We start from the raw sequence: 18,462 nt of genomic DNA, 5'->3' as shown, positions 1-18,462 counted from the left end.
TGTTTGATCTTTTTATTGTTATTTTATATTATCCATAATGAGATATAGCATTATACTTTTTTGCCATGTACATTACACGCATATCAAATCTGCAATCAACTTTAGTCAAGTAAAGCAGCACAGTCCACAGATTAGCACATCCAAAAACAGAGATTGTAACGTATAAGGTGATACTAAACAATCGCCTTCGTCCTCCCCATTGCATTAACTCTACAGTATCCTCCGTTCTTTGCATCCTTTATCACGCTGTCATTGCATTCTCTCAAGTGTAATTCGTAGATCAATATATATAGTTAAACAACTTAGACTTCCACAGGTTATATCATTAAACAAAGGCATCCCCCATGTACATACAGAGCACATATGTACAGTGGCATATACAATATTTATCCCTGGTCAAGATCTTATCCCTTTCCACTGAAATACCACTAGTATGCCATTAGCCGTCCCATCCTGCGCTCATCCCTTGTCCAACCCCAACCCACTCCTTGTCCATCCTGCCGCGTGGATAAGCTGTCAGGGTGTAGTTGTACTTTGAGCAGCAGTGTCGTGAGAATTGCGCCCCAGCTTTCCGATAGCGGAAACTTCCGCAGACCCAAAGTATCCTCTCTCCTGAGGGGCGTACCCTCGGCTGTGGCCCAGTTCAGCACTGAGAGGGCCCATGCCAAAAAGGCAGGAGGCTCTCCTGCCTTCCAACGCCACATGGCGAGCCTTTTAGCCACCGAATAGCCGAGATCAATAAACCTATTCCCCTGGGAAAACAGTCCCAATAAACATGACTCCCAGGAGCAAGGATGTTGCCCATCAGTGTACCGCACCAGGTGCTCAATCACTGTATCCCAAAATTGTTGAAGCTTATGGCAGGACCAGAGCATATGTACAAAGTCCGCATTCAAGAGAGCGCACCGAGAACAATGTGAGTCTAGTCTATGGAAATAACTATTGATTTTCTCCGTCTTGAGATATGCGCGATGGACTATACAATATTGTATCAATTGGAACCTCGCATTCCACGGGACTGGTGTAGGACTCTCGAATACAATATTCCATTCTACCTCCGTGAATGAACGATCCATATCCTGTTCCAATTTTTCCTGCAGTGGGACTAGGTCTATTGCGGTATGCTGCCGCAGGGCATACGCACACCAACAAATGATGTGACTACCGTTCCCCATTACGTGAATGTACTGAATTATCAGGGTTTTTTTTAGGTTCCTGCGAAATATCACCCCATTGGCCGCATAGTACCCTGATCCAGGAAGTGTGTTGAAGAAAGTGTCCCAGAAGTATACGCTCCTCCTGCGTCAGAGTGTTGAAAGGGATCAGTCCATCATTATATAAATCCCCAAGTGAGTGTATTCCCGCCCCATGCCATTCCACCAAGTCAGTAGGGGTGGTATAACCTGTACCCCTGGGCAGCCCCATCAGAGGTAGCATCTATAAGCTACTTGTGGTAGCAATGGAAGAGGTTTATTATGCCTGTGGCAGGAATGAAAAACAGCTAGAACGGTGTGTATTGTCATGGGAACCCCCTCCAGTGTCCAAGAGGGGCTATCTTCTGCCTACCGGGCCACCCACTGCAACTGGGATGCAAGGTGATAGTGTTCCAGTTTCGGCACCGAAAGCCCTCTCCGCCCCGTTGGGAGGTACAGCTTCATAAGAGCCACTCTGCACCGAGAGGTATTCCATATACCAACCCCCAAACACTTCCTGAACATGTTGGTGGTACTCTTGGCCTTTCCACAAAAATGAATGCATATTGCTGGCCCCTAGCACGGGCTTATAGGGTGTTCCTTCGCACAGCTTTCGGCCTAAATTATGGAGTGATCTTCTGCCCGCAGTGTTTTTTTTAAATTTTTATTGTGGCCTTGCTCTGCCAGATTTATCAATTTTATTATTATTATTTTTTTTTTTTTTTTTTAAAGAGGCGGGTTACTCTTGCCCTGGGGCACCCAGTGTGTGTTTTAGGTTGGTGCAACGCAGAGAGCTCACTCCAGCACTGCCCGGTTGACTCCCAGGCCCGGCTGGTCTAGTTAGGTGGGAGATTGTAAGGGGGAAGACACAGCACAGTGCCACTGACAGAGTGGTGATGCTCATCTTTGTTTCTGTCCCAAGGAGAGAGGGCACCCATGGACTACACTCCTCATGGGATTAGGGTTACCAGGGGTCACAAATCAACAATGTGGCAGAGACATATGCTTTGTAATTAATGTATCAACGCAATAGGTTTACATTTATATGTAATCAAAACAGAGTTTAAAATAATTAACATGAATTACAAAATTAAAGCTTTATAAGTCTAGCCCAATAATCTCGTTAGCTTTTTTATTGGAATGTTGTTCGTGGCACTATTACGGTCTCGAGCAGCCTCTACAGTAGATCTTACTTGGCCCTTAACTGCATGCGTGCGGCCGTTTTTCCCGCGGTATGTGGCAATTTGCGAATTACCGCGCTACATGACGAGCTCAGCTCGTCATCAGCACACAGTAGGTAACGCTGATGACGAGCTGAGCTCGTCATCAGCATGGAAGGGGTTAAGGAATCTAAGGGAGATTTTTTTTCTTGAACCTGCGATTTAGTGTAAATACACAAAAATGTGCAAAAACATGTCATTTAAAATCTATGTGTAAAAGCAACATGTGTGAGCCTCGATACAGATATAATCAAATTAGGGTATAGAATAAGTGCTGAAATAATAATGCTAATGCTGTGTAAGCCTTGCCTAGTAATTTCTTCCCCAACACTAAAACAGCATCTAACTGCCTCCACAGTTCCCTGCAATTTGGCCTTATTAAAATAGGTCACAAATCACAATTACTTTTTCATTAAATACAAGAGTTTGGGGCAAATACATAGAATGTGCAAAAGGTATTAAGTTGTGTGGCCACAACGTCGACAGACGGTATTGTCTTTGAATACGGAGTACCATTTCCCCTCTAATTCAGAGATCGGGACATAAAACAATATGAACCTTAAAAATTTCGTTTCATCATACCCAGGCAAATTTGACCTGAGATACTCTTGCCTCTGCAGAGAAATTTTTATCAAAGGCTAAGTCCATGCCCTTATGTTGTTTGTCCTGAGCCAAGTCAGTCTCTCTGTCTAAGAGAGAAAGTTCCACGGAATAGATTTATCTGGGACAGTCAATTTAACTGTGTCAGTGCCTTTATGTCGGGTAGTTTGTAGATTTCTAGATTTGAAGGCAAGGCATGCACCTCCAAGTTCTTGTCTGTAGTTTTTCTTGCTTCCCGATGGATTAAGAATTTTTATGATGGTGGATCCACTCTTGCACAGTCACAAAAGTAATTCACGGTGCTTCTGTAATGAAGTGATGTTAAAGATTTTATATTTAATTCTAGCCTGATGACACAATGAGCGGTAGCTGTGCGGAGATGAAGATTACATACATGTTGCATAACTTTTTTCAAGACTGGCAATAGTCTTTTAATTTAGCACAGGAGATGTATATAGCGGATACGGAATAAGTTGTAGGTTTACAATGATGGCTTGATTGCTTTCCCGCAAAACACATTTGCAAATCTTATGATATATTTAGTGATGAGGGATGACTTGAGCTTTCGGATGGCTAGGTGGTTAGACCATGATATTTTACTGTCAACTGTCACCCCAAGAAATTCATATTGTTTGACAATATAGATCTTAGCATTTACTAGAGTCCACCCCGCTAGCTTATATTTCTTTTCAAAAGTAACTATCTTAGTTTTTGACTGGTTAGCGATTAGTCTGTTCTTCCAGTTGAATTTGTTCAAGTGGTGTAATTGATGATGTAGCCATTTTGGGGGGAGAGCCCTGTTCTGACTCAAGTGACTCAAGTTAAACAGACGTTATACAAGGAAAATAATGGGGCCAGAATACAGCCTTGTTTGAGGCCACTCAGTGTGGAATTTAGGAGTCAAGGTATTGTCGGTGGATAACTTTAACTGCAGCCATGTGTCAGCATGCAGTTCAACAGAAAATGCAACAAACCAGGATCGATTTTCAACTTCATGCATGAGCTTAGCCCATAACCGTTACTGATTTACTTTGTCGAATGCCATGGAGTTATCCACAAAACAGGCATATAACTATTTCTTGGTTAGTGATTTTTTGCAAGTAAAGTCAGTGCTGTAATGTCCACTGTAGAACAACCAGTGCAGAATCCAGTTTGTGCGAAAGGTATTAACAGCTGCCCCTCGGCCCACTTCTTGAGTTCATTTAAAAGGTGCTAGGCAAATAGCTTTCCTTCAAGGTCTAAGAGTGATAATAATCTGTAGCTGGTTGGGTCTTGCTTAGGGCTCCTCTTGTAAATTGGATGAGCTACTGCTCCTTTCTAAGAGGATGGAGGTTGCCCAGGCTTGATTACATGAAAAAACAGCTGTTCCAGAAGTGTACTCCAAAAGGAAACATCTACATTTGACCAGATCTATTGATATGCCGTTTGGGCTGGCCACTTTAGAAGAGCGAGAGCTTATTAATTTTAGTGTTTCCTCCTTAGTGATGTTAGGATATGTTGTAAAGTCTTGTGGAGATTTGAATGAGTCGATGATAACTGATTTATATAGGGACTTGATATGTGTTTCCCACTTGTCATTTGATCTAAACAGGTCACCCGGCTGCTGATATGACCCTGAGCCGTTACCGACCAATGTCCAAAAGGCTATTTCATTTCTAGACGAGATGGCGGGTAACAATTTGGCGCAGGTGTTTTCTTGGCTGCCCTGTTTTACTTCAAGAGTGTTGCAGTGTCTTACGATAGTCCCTTTTTGCCTTGCTTAGTTGTTGGATAACAGACGAATGCTGCATATTTCGTCGTACAGTTGATAACTGTCTTCAGAACAGACAGTAGGGAATCTAATGTTTACTGCCAGGTGTTCATTAAGTCGACACCATTACAGGAATTGGGATGCTCATTTTTAAAAGATGAGCAAAGAGATTGCAGTCAGAGTGCTGTTCCATTTGAGCTTCTTCAGTTTGCCTTTTGAGGGTCGCGGTCACTCTCAGGTCTCTTAATAATGGCATAACTTTTACAAAGTTGATAGTTTGTACAATGAACAAAGGGGTAATAGAGGATAGTATATGTCATTGGACCCCGGAATGTAGGTTTAGCGGGCTGGTCATAGGCGGGTTTTTCACATTTCCGTCCTGCCTGCCATCTGTGCAATCTGCGGTTTACGGGACAAGGTTGAGCCTTTTCAGGACCCTAGTTTTACACACTTGTGGTAAGTGTTCTTCATAGGTCCGCGCTTCTGGGGTAGAAACTTGTGAAAAGTAACTGACGTCAGGATGCCTAGTATATGACACCGCCGAAGTGCAGGGAGTCGATCAACGCTACCTACCGTCGCACAGGGGTACTGATCACGAAAAATCTTTTGGCTTCAGTCTGACACCTGGGGGAAATTCAAAAGGTATCGCCGGCTAGATGTAGTCTCTACCAGATAAGGCATCGCCAAAGATAAGTAACTTGTTCTTTTATCATGTTTGGAAACTGAAAGTGTTATCTGTAATTTTTGTGACATAGTTCTAACCACGCACACCCATCTGAAGTAAGCCTTGCCTGCTCAATCTTTCTGCTCTAAGAGAATCATGTGTTAGCATGGATTAGAAGTCATTTAGTTTGAGTGCAGAAGTATTGTGGCCCAATATCATCTTGTGCAGCCTATACACAGAGCATGTAAAGAATTGCTCTGTTCTGTGTTTGGAATCTTATTATCTTAAGTGCATTTGTATATTCCATGGGCAAATATTCTCAAAAGTGGGGCAGTTTATAAAGGTGGAACGCAGTTGGTGAAAAGATACTGCAGTCAAAGTTTTGCCCTATTGAGTAGGTTTCAATAAAGATCTTTACTTTCCTCCATCTCCATTGTGCATTATACGTCACCATTTGCATTACAAATATGAATACACACACCAAACGTACATACAAAATCTGCCCAAAACCACCACCAAGCACAGAGTTATCTACCATGCATGTTCCAGATATCACCAAAGCCAAGGGCCCCAAGGTGAAGGAGACTTCAATACATTTTACCTCAGTGAGTAGATAAGTAATTCACCAAAAAGATACAGGTACAAAATCCTGTACCCCCAGACTGAGAATTGAGCTGCCACCAATTTCAGTCCATACACAGGGTTAACTAAGAGGGGATAATTTTTGGGTGCCTCCTCAACAGCAAAGCAGAGCTCTTACATGTCTTAATCAAGAAAACAGCTTTTGTCCCAACAGGTAGAAATACTGTTGATGCCGGCTCTCATATCTGTAGGTCGTTCATAAAGCTTCTAGGGGTTAATAAGTGACGGAAGTAGTATTAGACATAATCCATGCCTTATACATATGTCACTAGACATATATTGACTACTCATCTCATGTTAGATCTAGCTTAAGGTAGTTATCTGATCTCAAGTATGTATTACGCGGTCATTTAATTCACAGGTGGACTGTATTAAAGAAACAAGAAACAGACTGTGCTACTTGAGCAATTGTCTTTATATGATTATGTTACCTAGTTATTATTACCGACTTCAGTGCAAGTTGTGCCCTGTGTCTGACCTTACACTACGCAAAATAAAATTTGCAGTCCAATGTGTCTACAGGGGGTTGCTTGAGGACACTGGGCTGTGTTGAAATGATAAAAAATACCAAGGTGTTACAAACATATTTATTCACTGCTGCTATTTTACAGACTTTACATGCTACATCATATAAAGGGATGTTTTTAGTCTAAAAATGTGTCTATGGGATGGGTCTGGGGCAGTGCTCACCATTCACCATATTTGAAGTGACTGAGCAGATCCAAATAACTATAATGAATTAACAAAGTTAGGCTACCTCATGCCTTGTGGGCAGCCCCACTCCTTAAGTTGTCCTCAGGCAGGTCTTTCACTCATCCAAGACTTTGGGCAACATTCCCATTGATCAGTTCCCTTCTGGCAAATGCAACTTAGCTATTCAGCCGGAAATGGACCTTCCTTATTTCATCACACCACAGGAGCAAGGCAACTCTGTAGGCTTCCCAGATATATTAAGTCTGGAGAGAGATAGTGACAACCACAGATAGTCCACTCCTGACCTGGTGTCTTTGATGTTGCTGCACAGGTTTTCTTGGAGTCTAGATGGAAGAACGAATGCAGGAAGGCTGATCGAACTGGGTGCCAAAAAATAATTTAGTTGACCAAATGGAGTGCATTAGTAATGTGACCCTTGGAGCCGGCCGGGCTGGACGGGATCCCCGGCGAATTCTATACAAAATGTTATAAACCATTGAAGGAAATTTTAACAACTTTAATGACGCATATTTTTAATGGGGGGCAACCACCAGGCTCATGGGCCAGGGCTAAAATTGTAGTTTTCCCAAAAAAACCAAAGACCATGCACAATTGGGATCCTATCGCCCCATCACATTAATTAACTGCGACTCTAAATTATACTCGAAATTACTGGCAACAAGACTGGCGCAATATATACACAAAATTACCTCCCCACGACAACACGGCTTCATTCCGGGCCGATCAACCACTGATCACGTTCAGAGGGTCATCACACTCTTTGACATTACAGAAGTGGCAGGAGACCCTATGGCCCTAATACTGTTCGATGCAGAGAAGGCCTTCGATAGGGTCTCCTGGCAATATCTGTGGACTGCAATATTGAAGTGCGGTATCGGTAACCGATTCATCAAAGCAACCCGTATGTTATACACAAACCCTGAAGCGGTTTTCGCAATAAACGGAAAGATGACAGTGAGCATTAAAATTACCAGAGGGACAAGACAGGGTTGTCCGTGCTCTCCCTTATTGTTCGCTATCTTCATTAATCCTTTCATTCTCCAACTAGAATCCAACTTGGCAATATCACCAATCAAAACTATTAATGGTAATACTAAGACGCTAGCCTATGCGGACGACATTGCAATAGTTACCGGAGACCCTAACGCAGCAGTGAAAGCGATGGAAGAAGATGCCAAACAATTCGAGGAGGTCTCAGGATACAAACTTAATCAGGGAAAAACCCAGATAGTTGTCAATAATAAGATCACATACCTTGATGATCGGGTAGTTACCAACGCCATATATCTAGGAGTAAAAATAACATCAGACCTAGACAATCTGGTCAAAATTAACCTGGAACCCCTCATAAACCAAACAAGCAAAAACCTCCGGAGAATTCACAATCTTCATCTGACTTTAGTGTGAAGATGCAATGTCATCAAAATGCTATATCTCCCAAAATTTCTATATTTTTTCCGGACCATTTGCTTAGATTTTACAACACAAATATTCCATGACATAGATAACCTATTTTCACAGTTTATATGGAATTATAAAAAACACGTAGAGCACTCCGATATATTGCACTCCCGAAAGACAGAGGCGGCCTCTCACTACCGAACTTTAAAATATATTGGTGGGCCACGATCACACAGTATAGCAAAATACTTCTGACCTCGTATAACCGTGCAGAATGCGAAGGAACGATCCCGACACCACAGGGTTTAATATTAGGTAATGAAACAAGAGTACATCTCTGGCGATTAACTTACAATTGCTAATACAAAAAAGTACGATTTAAAACCCTACGGGGTGTATACTCAGCCTGGAACAACGTTCGAAAGCTGTGTGGGATTGGGAGATTTTCTTACTACACAATGCTAGTGGCAAATACCAATCTACCAGACACATTTAACGATACGTGTATGATAAGGTGGCAAAGGGCGGGGGTCACCCAGTGTGGTAACTTTTACTCCAATATTGGATTCAAATCATTTGATGAACTGAAATCAGAATTTGGTTAAGCCAATCAGATTTTTTACAATTTTTACAAATTAGAGATTTCTTAATAAAGAAAGGGGGAGGCCCGGCCAAATTTAGAAAAATTTACTTAGACACAATAATTGGTACCCATACAATAAGAATTGGTGGTATATATAACAACCTCATATCTGCTCTACCAGATGATCTCGCAAAATATATATCAAATTGGCACGAAAAATTAGACGTGATACAAGATACCTGTGAGAAATCACTTAAGGCATTTCAATTATGGCTAATGTCGGCCAACCTCCAAGCCCAATATTATAAAACTTTCTTCCAGTTATATTATACCCCGAACAAGATCGCCAAATGGGGGTCGGGCAGAGCCACAGAATGCCCTCGTTGTAAGCAGCACGAGGCAGATATCGTACACATATTCGCAACATGTGTCACATTGGGTACAATACGTAGGGAAATTTCCACCTTTCTATCCAAAATTTTTAACATGCAATTCGAAATAACGACGGCAGAATTAATACTTGGTCTAGATGGAGATACACGGCCAAAGGAAACGCAAGGGCTTATTTTTATTTCTGCTGCTGTATTTAGATTATGTTTGGCTTCAGCATGGCTAGACCACAACCCTCCAGCTTTGGAACAATGGCGGGCCAGACTCTTGGCCACATATAATCTAGAAACGGCTATATACCGAAAGAAAGGTAGAAAGAAACAAAAGACTGGGTTGAAAATTTGGGACCCACTGACATGTTGGATACAGAATCCGGTTGGATAATTATATAATTTAATCCGTTTGCAATTTAATCAAGAAAATGCATATTATGTTTACTATAATTTGGACACAAAAAAAGTCAGGTTTCATGTACCGTGTTATTATTTTCTAATTGTTGTTTTGCTTATGTAGATACTCAAGCATGGGAGGGGAGGGGGGTAGTGGTCATTAACAATATTTCTAATGTCTATTATGAATTTTTTTTGTAAAATTATGGAGGGGATAATATGATGAAAATGCTTCAATAATGTGACCCTTGGACACACAAGCGATAAATGACTATAACCATGCAGGATACAATCCAGGAATCATTCACTGATCTAAAGCCCAAGAAAAGGCATCACAGAGATTCATAAAAGAGGACTTGCATAAGAGAGGAAGGGGGCTTTAAGAAAATACCACCACCAGGCTTGAACACGGACCCAACCACCTCTCTTCCCAGTCATCATCAAGAGCCGGTGAGAACGGAGTCAAATCCATCCTCTCAAATGTAAAACTACTCTCCATCTTAGTTGTGTTACCTGCACCCTGACAACTGATAAAAGCAAGAGCCATGGAGAATTTTTGATTGAAGTAATCTTACCGCTGAATGGTTTCTTCCTGTTCCTTCACCATGTGTGCCAGCTGCTGAAAGATGGAACCCAGCTCTACGATGGTAGACTCTATATTCTGCATAGTATCTGCTCTGCTTTGGATATACGAGTCCTAGTTGGAGAGGAACAGAACAATCACCAAACTAATTCTTCTTTTCAAAACAATTGCAAAACAGTTCCACATGATATTGAACTTCCCAAACACCTGTAGCCAGACATCATATGAATCTCCCATGAAAAAATATCCAGCTCTACAAAGGCAGGCAGGAAAAAACAGTCCAGCTGCCTTTCACTTTTCTGTTATGATGCGCCAGCGCTGCTCGGAAACTCTACATCATTCAAGAAGGTCATGAAGTCTAAAACTTATTAAAGCAATTGAAATTGACTCATATACCAGGATTCCTTTTTTACGAAAAGTCTCCAACTACACATTTATTTATTTATTTGCACACTTGTACCGCGCTGGGAATCGACTACCAAAGGAGTATCTCCGCGCCATTGGCAGCATCTCAGAGCAAAAAAGCCTATCCTATAATTTATTAATTGTCCAACCAGAGCTAGTAATTAAACAGGAAAGTTTTTAATTTTTTCCTAAAGGGAAAGAGTTCCTTACATGATCTGAGTTCATAAGGAAGTTCATTCCAAAACTTCGGGCCTGCTACCGATAGCGCCCTTCCCCCTTGTCTTGTCTTCCAGAACCTGGGGACAACTAACAATTCACGATCTCCAGATTTCAGAGATCTTGAGGGGATGTAAGGACTACATTTTTGTGTTAGGTAATGAGGACCATTACCAGTGATGCACTTGTGGATGATGCAACAAGTTTTAAACAACACTCTGTTTCACTGTGAGCCAGTGGAGTTTATTTAGTAGTGGTTTAGAGGGAGTACGAGCCGGGGCATTGAGAACAAGGCGGGCAGCCGTGTTCTGCACCACTTGCAGTCTGGCAGTGATCCCCTCATTTGCGGCTAGCAGCAAACCATTACAATAATCCAGTCTACTCAACACGAGCGACTGAACTAGTGTTTTCCTGGTGGTATCAGGTAGCAGGGGGAATACCCGTCGGAGAAGCCCAATTACATGGAAACAGGAGCTCACCACTTGATTAGCATGATGTTTAAAGTTGAGCTCCTGATCCACATGACTAATTAGTTACAGACCTTTTTGATGAGCTTTTTGAAAAACGCTGTTTGAAGGCGGTTGAAAATTATGCACTTTTTGTAATATGTATAGCCAGCAGACATGAACTAGTGTATTGTGATATGTGCACAGAGATGGTTGGGCCTAAAGTGAGTGAAGGGTATTTTTTCTGTCAATCTTCCATAATGTTAGGGGCACTCTGTGGAGGGATGGCAAATGCTGAAACTGAGCAGCTTGATGGACACTCGATAATCGTTATGTTAAAGAATCTGAAAGGGAAAAGTTTACAGAGACATTTATAGTGGAGCAGGAATAAGCTTTGAAAATCCCCCCTTCATTTGGTCTATATTCTTTTCACTTGTTTGCCAGAGATCGTACTCAAAAATACCTTTACTGGGTGAACCTACTGTATATGACCCACATCAACTTACCTGTTCGTCTATCAGTTGTAACTGTTGGCTCATTCTAGAATCCATGTCGATCATGACTTCACCCGATCGTCGAGCGTCATCTTGGAGCAGTACAGAGCCACCTGTGTGAGAGAATTAGAGAGTTTAGAAGTTGGCGTATTAGGGACAAGAAGGCATAAAAGTGCAGGAAACAGGACGCCATAGACCAGTATGTTATAGATGCTCAGATGACTGCGCTCGTTGTTGACTTACAAGTCAGTCTTTTTCAGCTTCACAACTGCTTAACATATTTATGTCAACCGGCAAACTTGGAACTTTGGAAGAACTGGCACTGACAGTTTGGTTCTGGGCAAAGAAGAATAAAGTTGCATTTATGGCGGCTGTTGCTCCTGGTACTGATGGTCTCTTCTACTCCAACTTACGTATAATTTGCTACCTACAAGCAGGACCATTAACTGCTTCATAAAATTTTGCTCAAATCAGACATTTGCACAACCTGAACCACGTTATAGGAGGTCATGCGCTTTTCCCACAAATGCTTGCCAGTTACCGTTTCTGAAAAGTAGCCAATCAGCGTGCTAGTTTTGGACGATGTCAGAATGTAATGCTAGAAGTACTGAGAGTAGGAAACATCCTTGGAGCTTTAGGAACAAAGTCACCATATGGATTTGTCATCCGTTCCATAGGAGTTCATCCTGTATACAGGTTCCATAACAAGAGATAAATTAAATGGCTGGGTAATAACCTGCACCTTTCAGCCTGAAACCTGAGAAAAAAAGTTTGTCAAGCCTCTTGGCAGAGCTATCTTTGCCCCACGATGAAGTACCAAGGCTGTAATGTTTGCACAATAATCCACAAAGTCATGTGTCAAATCTCCATGACATATGCCACAATTTCCACAAATACTGAATGACTCTGGTGGAATACTAGGGAAGTAGTTTCCACTGCAGAACAAAGTATTAAGGGATGCACGAGGGGAATACGGGTGTTGAGAGGAGGGTTTTTCTGTATCTTTACCCTGTAAGGGAGCCGGGCACTGGACTGCAGCTCTTTCGTCGAGATAAAGCATGAGGTAATGCCAAACATCAATGCTGTTCATCTGCCTATCCCACCTTCATGCGTGGACCCAGGAATACTTTTCATTTAATAAAGGAAAAGCATTACTTACATCTTGAATTGGAGGTAAAAGGAAGCCATTTTGCAAAATGAATGTTCAACTTCCGTAGAATGCAGTCCAGCCTATTCTGTTTTTTTTATTTTGCTCTTGGAAATTATATTATACAAAACGCAGCATATCAGCATTTAGCAAAACCTGTGATGAAGTATTATATTTGACCTTAGAAACACATACACGACACCCAGAGAGGAATATGAAGGAATAATCAAGCTAGAAAGTGCACAAGGTTGAAAAACATGCACTGCTACCTGAAGGAGCCAGCAGACTCAATCTTTCTGCATTCGCAGTACTGGCAGTTTGCCTCACAGCCTCGGTTTGTTTTTCTGGTTCTTGCTGAGTGGATCTCAGGACACTTCAGTGTTTTTTTGCCCTATTTTTTTGGGTGAATTTCAGACAGACTTCATTCAACACCTTAACTGTTCTAGAGGTTTTTCCCTTCAGTTTTTTGCCCCTTAGAAGTGATTTTCTCCTCAAAAGCCTTCACTTTTTTTAAAGTAACCCTCCTGTGGGAAGAAGAAACTGGGTCTGAATTTTAGAAAACTGCAGCCTTTACCTCCATTTTAAAATACGAATGAGGATACTTGCTTCATACAAAAGATAAATTCTAGAAAATTCCAGTCAACTTGCGGGGATTTTATATGTTTAAAACCTCAGGGAAAGATATCAATGACGCAAAATTGAAAGTAACATTTCCTCCTTAGCCCTTTCGTAAGTAGTGCGGAGATCCAATAAGGGCGGTACTATCTTTGTCACCAGAAAGCAGCAGGAGTAACTTCATTTGCACTTTGGTGACATGGGCATCATATTCACTGTATTTCCAAATAGGCATAGAAGGTTTTTGTAGTTTAATATTTTGGTGACCTTTTGAGTTCGAGAGAATAATCATTCTGTATAATGTTGAGCACCCATCTAGCTTTTGTTCGCTGTAGGGAGCTGGGTCCATGTTGCAGTACAAACTCCCCCCCTCCTCCTCCCCCCCCTACTCCACACACACACACACGCACACACTTTTGTCTGGTATTTGATGCAACTTTGACTGAAATGTACTGGGTTCCTGCTCATCAGGTACCCAGTAACAGTGTCCTTCCCCTAAAAATGATCAAGTGTTTCTCCTAATTGGGAATACCTTTAGCACACCCTGCAGGTCCTTAGTAAATGGTACCCCTGGTACCTAGGGCCTGAGGTGCTAAAGGGGGTCCCTGAGAGCTGCAGCATGATTTGTGCCACCCTAAGGGACTCCCTCAAATACATGCAAGACTGCATGTGGGGAGGGAATACGGTGACCCAACAGAGAAGTATGGAATCCTGTATATCATGGACCTGCATACTAAAACACCAGCAGGATTGAATAAGGATGAGGAGATGGAGGTCCAGGTGGGTTAAAATGGTTTCCGCCCTGATATTTAACTGCATGAAGAAGAACACTTGTATGGTCATGTTGATCTGGAAAATATTGATTGTGTAATATAGGGTGATTGTGTTTTTACCTTGAAAGGCAGGGCAATATGCCACATGGCAATAATTGAAATAAGATTTGGCTTTAGCATCGATTTTTACTTTAGCTGATTTGGGGATTTTACGAATACTTTTTAGGCTATGAATTTAGAAGTTGTTGCTGCTTATTTATGTAACCTTTGGGCACATGCACTTAATTGTCTTTCTATCAGATTGAGATATATTCAATCTGTTCGGCCTGCTTCCATGTTCAGACCCAATATTCCATCAGTGAACTCTTTCCTCCTTTGATTCATAAAAGAGGGATAGTGCATACTTTCAATGTAGAGGGTTGCTCTACAAGTTGATAATTATGAATTCGGATAAATTATTCTTATACATTTTTTATTATTTGCCCTCCATTGAGAAATTATAGGAAAAAGGATTTGTTCCTTTTTATCTACTGCTTGAATTGTTTTCAACTTTGCACTTGAGGTTTTATAGAACACCTTTTACATGTAAAATAGTCTTTTTTCTAAGTCTTGTTGACAAACACATATTTATCCTGGTGGTAATGGGTGGAGTTTATGCACTTTGAAAAAGGATTTTGTGGAATACATATCGCCAGATTCCAAGCACACAAGGCAATATTTCCTTGATTAGCATTCAGGGATTTAAGTTTGTCTATTTTAAAATGCTTCAAAATATGAATACTAATAATATTAAACAAATGTGTTAAAAAAATTAAATCTCTCCATTTGTTATTATATCTTCAGGCTGCAATAAAATATTGATGCGAGGTAAATATGGAAAAATAGTGGTGCAAGTGTTGGGGGGGAGGGGGGGTAAAACTGTTTGTATGGGCGCACAAAGGTTCATGTGTTTGAAACAAATCGAACACAGCGTTGTTTGAAAAAACGTCAGGCACAGAGGTGCACAAACATTTTGGTAGTGAAAGTGTTAATGATAAAGCACACAGTACCATATTTCTAGTTGTAGCTCTTCTAGTTTGGGAGAATCATTCATTATGGTGTTGCACTTCTCATTATGGTGTTGCACTTGAGATTACGATCATTTTTTAAACTAGTGTTTATTAGCAGTGGGATAACATACATCAGGACAGTGCAGTATCTACGTCGGTAGGTATCACAAATAATAGACATTTCAGTCCAATACAATCCCCGATCAAAATTAAACTGTGTGAACAATTATCCAAAGTGGAGGGTTGGGGACCCTGTACAGGGCCCCAGCATGTCCGACACACAGCCTCAGGAGACTAACAAGAGCGAGACCATGCCTACAGTTTTCCTGATCAACTAATAAGAAAACAAATGGAATCTAGCAACACTAACACCCCCCCCCCCCAAAAAAACAACAGCATATAATCATTGTGGGACCATAGCCTGTCCTCAGGAGGTGAAGGGAGGGAGCTGAGCGCTGTAAACACAAGGGGGTCGAGAAAAAAATCACCAGCATTAGAGATGGGGGACTGGTGGGCAAAAAAGCCCCAAAGACCATCATATCCCATCCCACGGTGGTTGCCATGTAATTCTCCTATAGCCACATACATGCAGGGAGACAATCTAAAAATGCCCCCAGGGAACATCTCCATGTGTCTACAGCGCCCACCTACGAATTCTCGTCCGGGGTATGAACAGGATTATCAGTAGCCCGGGGTCCCTCAGCCTCCCAACACTAACATTCATCCCCCATCCGTATCTCCATGTCTCTCTCTGCATTCTCATCCATAAGCACTAGTCATAACCTTCTCCCCTCCGCAATTACCTACTCCCATAGGTCCGCCAGTCATCGGTCCAGCTCAGGGGGACTGGTATATGTCCAGTGGATGGCAAGGTGTCGCTTGGCCAGCACTGACCCCAACAGAACAAACTTGTGTTTCACTTGAGAATACATGAATATACATTAACAAATCCCTCAAATCTAAAACATTGGTTCGGAGGCGAGTTGACACAAGCTCCCCTGCACCAGAGGTTGATGGCAAGTGATAAAAGCAATGGGTTAGGAAATAAGTTGTGGAAAATACAGTACATGTAAAGTAATAGAAACAGTGAATGGTACTTTAAGACCAAGGTGCAGAAGTCGTGACACCAGGAGCAGTTTATCCTAGACAGCCAAACGACTCTCTCCCAGTAGCAGCTGGTTGTCAGAAGCTAGACAGACAAACCTATGGCCTGTAGCAATACTACTCCAATCCATGGACACTCATTTTACATTGTAGTTTGGAAGGCAAAACCACGGCATTTGAGTGATAAGAATCAAAAATAAGTAGCCATCACATACCAATGTTGTTGGTGGCAAGAGGCCGCCCAGAAACTGGGGTCCTGGAAAACTGCTCTCGGCGACTCCGTTGCTGCTTTAGGTTCTGCAGGAAGAGAAAGGTAGAATACAATTTCTTATCTCTGCCACACTGGGGCCAAGTCAGTGACCATACTCCTACCAGCCACCAATACTCACCTCAGTTCGCACTTCCAGGACAGACTTGAAGTCGTTGGACATGGAGGCAAGCTTAGACTGAAAGGAAAGAGAAGGAAGCAGCATTAAAATAAGTAGAAAAGGGGCAACATAACACCCAGATAACACTGCTGGCTGCTCACCTGAAGAGAAACAACAATGGTGTTGGAATGCGTCTGGACATGTCGCCCATTTTGACTGGCCTTGGCTCGCACAAAGTCCTGTAGTTGCGCAATTTGTTTATTCAGACTGCCTATGTCCTGAGGGAGAGAAAGATTTCAGGTTTACCATGCAGCTTCTAGTGGCCACCAATCTATCATCACACACATCTGTCAAGCAGTCATGTGCACATGGTAACAGCTGCCAAGGCCAACACTTGCTAAGAGGGGGAGTAGCCATTACATTTTAGCTTGCAACTGTATTATAAAACATGTTCAATAATTTCAGATGATAACGTGATCTATTGGAGGTGTACTAGGGTACATCACAGCAGAATGATAAGCTGGAGCAGTCAATGTGAGAGGCCCTTGTTGATAACTGTGCCTTGTGTTGAGCTGTTCACCTGCTTACAGCTTAAGTAACGTCTGCGTGGGGTGCAGAGTACAGACTAGTTATGTGATCACTCACGGGTATAAACAGCCACTTCTTTTGGCACTGGATGGTCATTCTCAATTACACATGGGAGGTGAATTATAGGTGACTAATCCATTCACTAATCTGGATTACTACAACCAGCTGTGTTTTGTCAAAGTTGCACCAATCAAGGATATCTCCCATGTACCTGTGGCATACCAATAGCAGTGAAGTAACAATTCACACAAAAAGATCTTCTCCATGTTACAAGTAATAAACTCATGGCATTACTTGTTATTGCAAATTATATTAAGCTAGCTATTACCAAAATTAAGATTGAGGAATGTTTTGAAAAATATGGTTCCACTAACTATGTAGTGTTTTTATTTTGGGAGAGAAAGGTAGGTGTTAAGGAATAGTTATCTACTTTTAACCATAGTTTTCTACTAATGGGATATAATTTATTTAGTTAAAAATATTAGACAACTTCCACACACAGGCCAGATTCCTAGATAGATTCATGTTTAATAAATATGCATAGAAGAGCCAGTATTTATTGCCAATTGAAGTTCAACAATGTGAAATGCTTTTACATGAAGAACCCCTCTTTAAAGATCCTAAAACGAGAACAGAAGTATTGCAGATAAAACTTCTCATAAGTGGCACAAAGCACATGTGGAAACTAGGACATTGCTCCTTGAGTGATTCCAGATATTCCACTCATCCACAGCACAGCGGTGCAGGTCTCCACAATGCTGCAGTGGCACCAATTCGTCCCACCTGGCTCCTTCATAGTCCCTCTCTTTCAAAGCAGTATCTCTTCTTGCAAAGGTACCTCAAGTGCTCTTCCTCAGCAGTTGGCCAACTCTTTCTCTGAAAGAAGGGTCCAAGCAAACCCTCCTGTAGGACTCATGGTTTTCCAGATTACCAGCCCCGAAACTGGAGAAAAGAGGGCTTGGCTTCAGTCACTAACTTGACTCTGTAAAAAATCTCCTGATCTAACCCTCTTTGGTTTAACCCACTAAACAGCTTTGTGGAGAGTCTGAGTCCAGCAATTTACATCTGCTGCCTGGTCTCTCCCTTAACTCGCCCTCTAGGTCGCAGCAGTATTCTGCATTAGCAAAT

At 41.8% G+C, this 18,462-nt stretch overlaps 1 protein-coding gene across 2 annotated transcripts in view; it reads right to left on the bottom strand.

Moving 5' to 3' along the window:
* STX5 (syntaxin 5) overlaps positions 1-18,462 on the bottom strand; it is a 78,639-nt gene that overhangs the window by 22,342 nt on the left and 37,835 nt on the right. For both annotated transcript variants that reach the window (XM_078660500.1, XM_078660501.1), the window contains exons 6-10: positions 16,908-17,024; positions 16,768-16,824; positions 16,594-16,675; positions 11,703-11,803; positions 10,122-10,243 (exon numbers count right to left, since the gene is read on the bottom strand). In XM_078660500.1, coding sequence (XP_078516626.1) covers positions 10,122-10,243; positions 11,703-11,803; positions 16,594-16,675; positions 16,768-16,824; positions 16,908-17,024 — 479 coding nt within the window. The remainder of the gene's footprint in view (positions 1-10,121; positions 10,244-11,702; positions 11,804-16,593; positions 16,676-16,767; positions 16,825-16,907; positions 17,025-18,462) is intronic.

This window comes from Lissotriton helveticus, chromosome 9 (genome assembly GCF_964261635.1).
Source record: "Lissotriton helveticus chromosome 9, aLisHel1.1, whole genome shotgun sequence".
Taxonomy (NCBI): domain Eukaryota; kingdom Metazoa; phylum Chordata; class Amphibia; order Caudata; family Salamandridae; genus Lissotriton; species Lissotriton helveticus.
The sequence above is the reverse complement of the archived record's forward strand: the minus strand, read 5'-3'. Positions and strand labels throughout refer to the sequence as shown.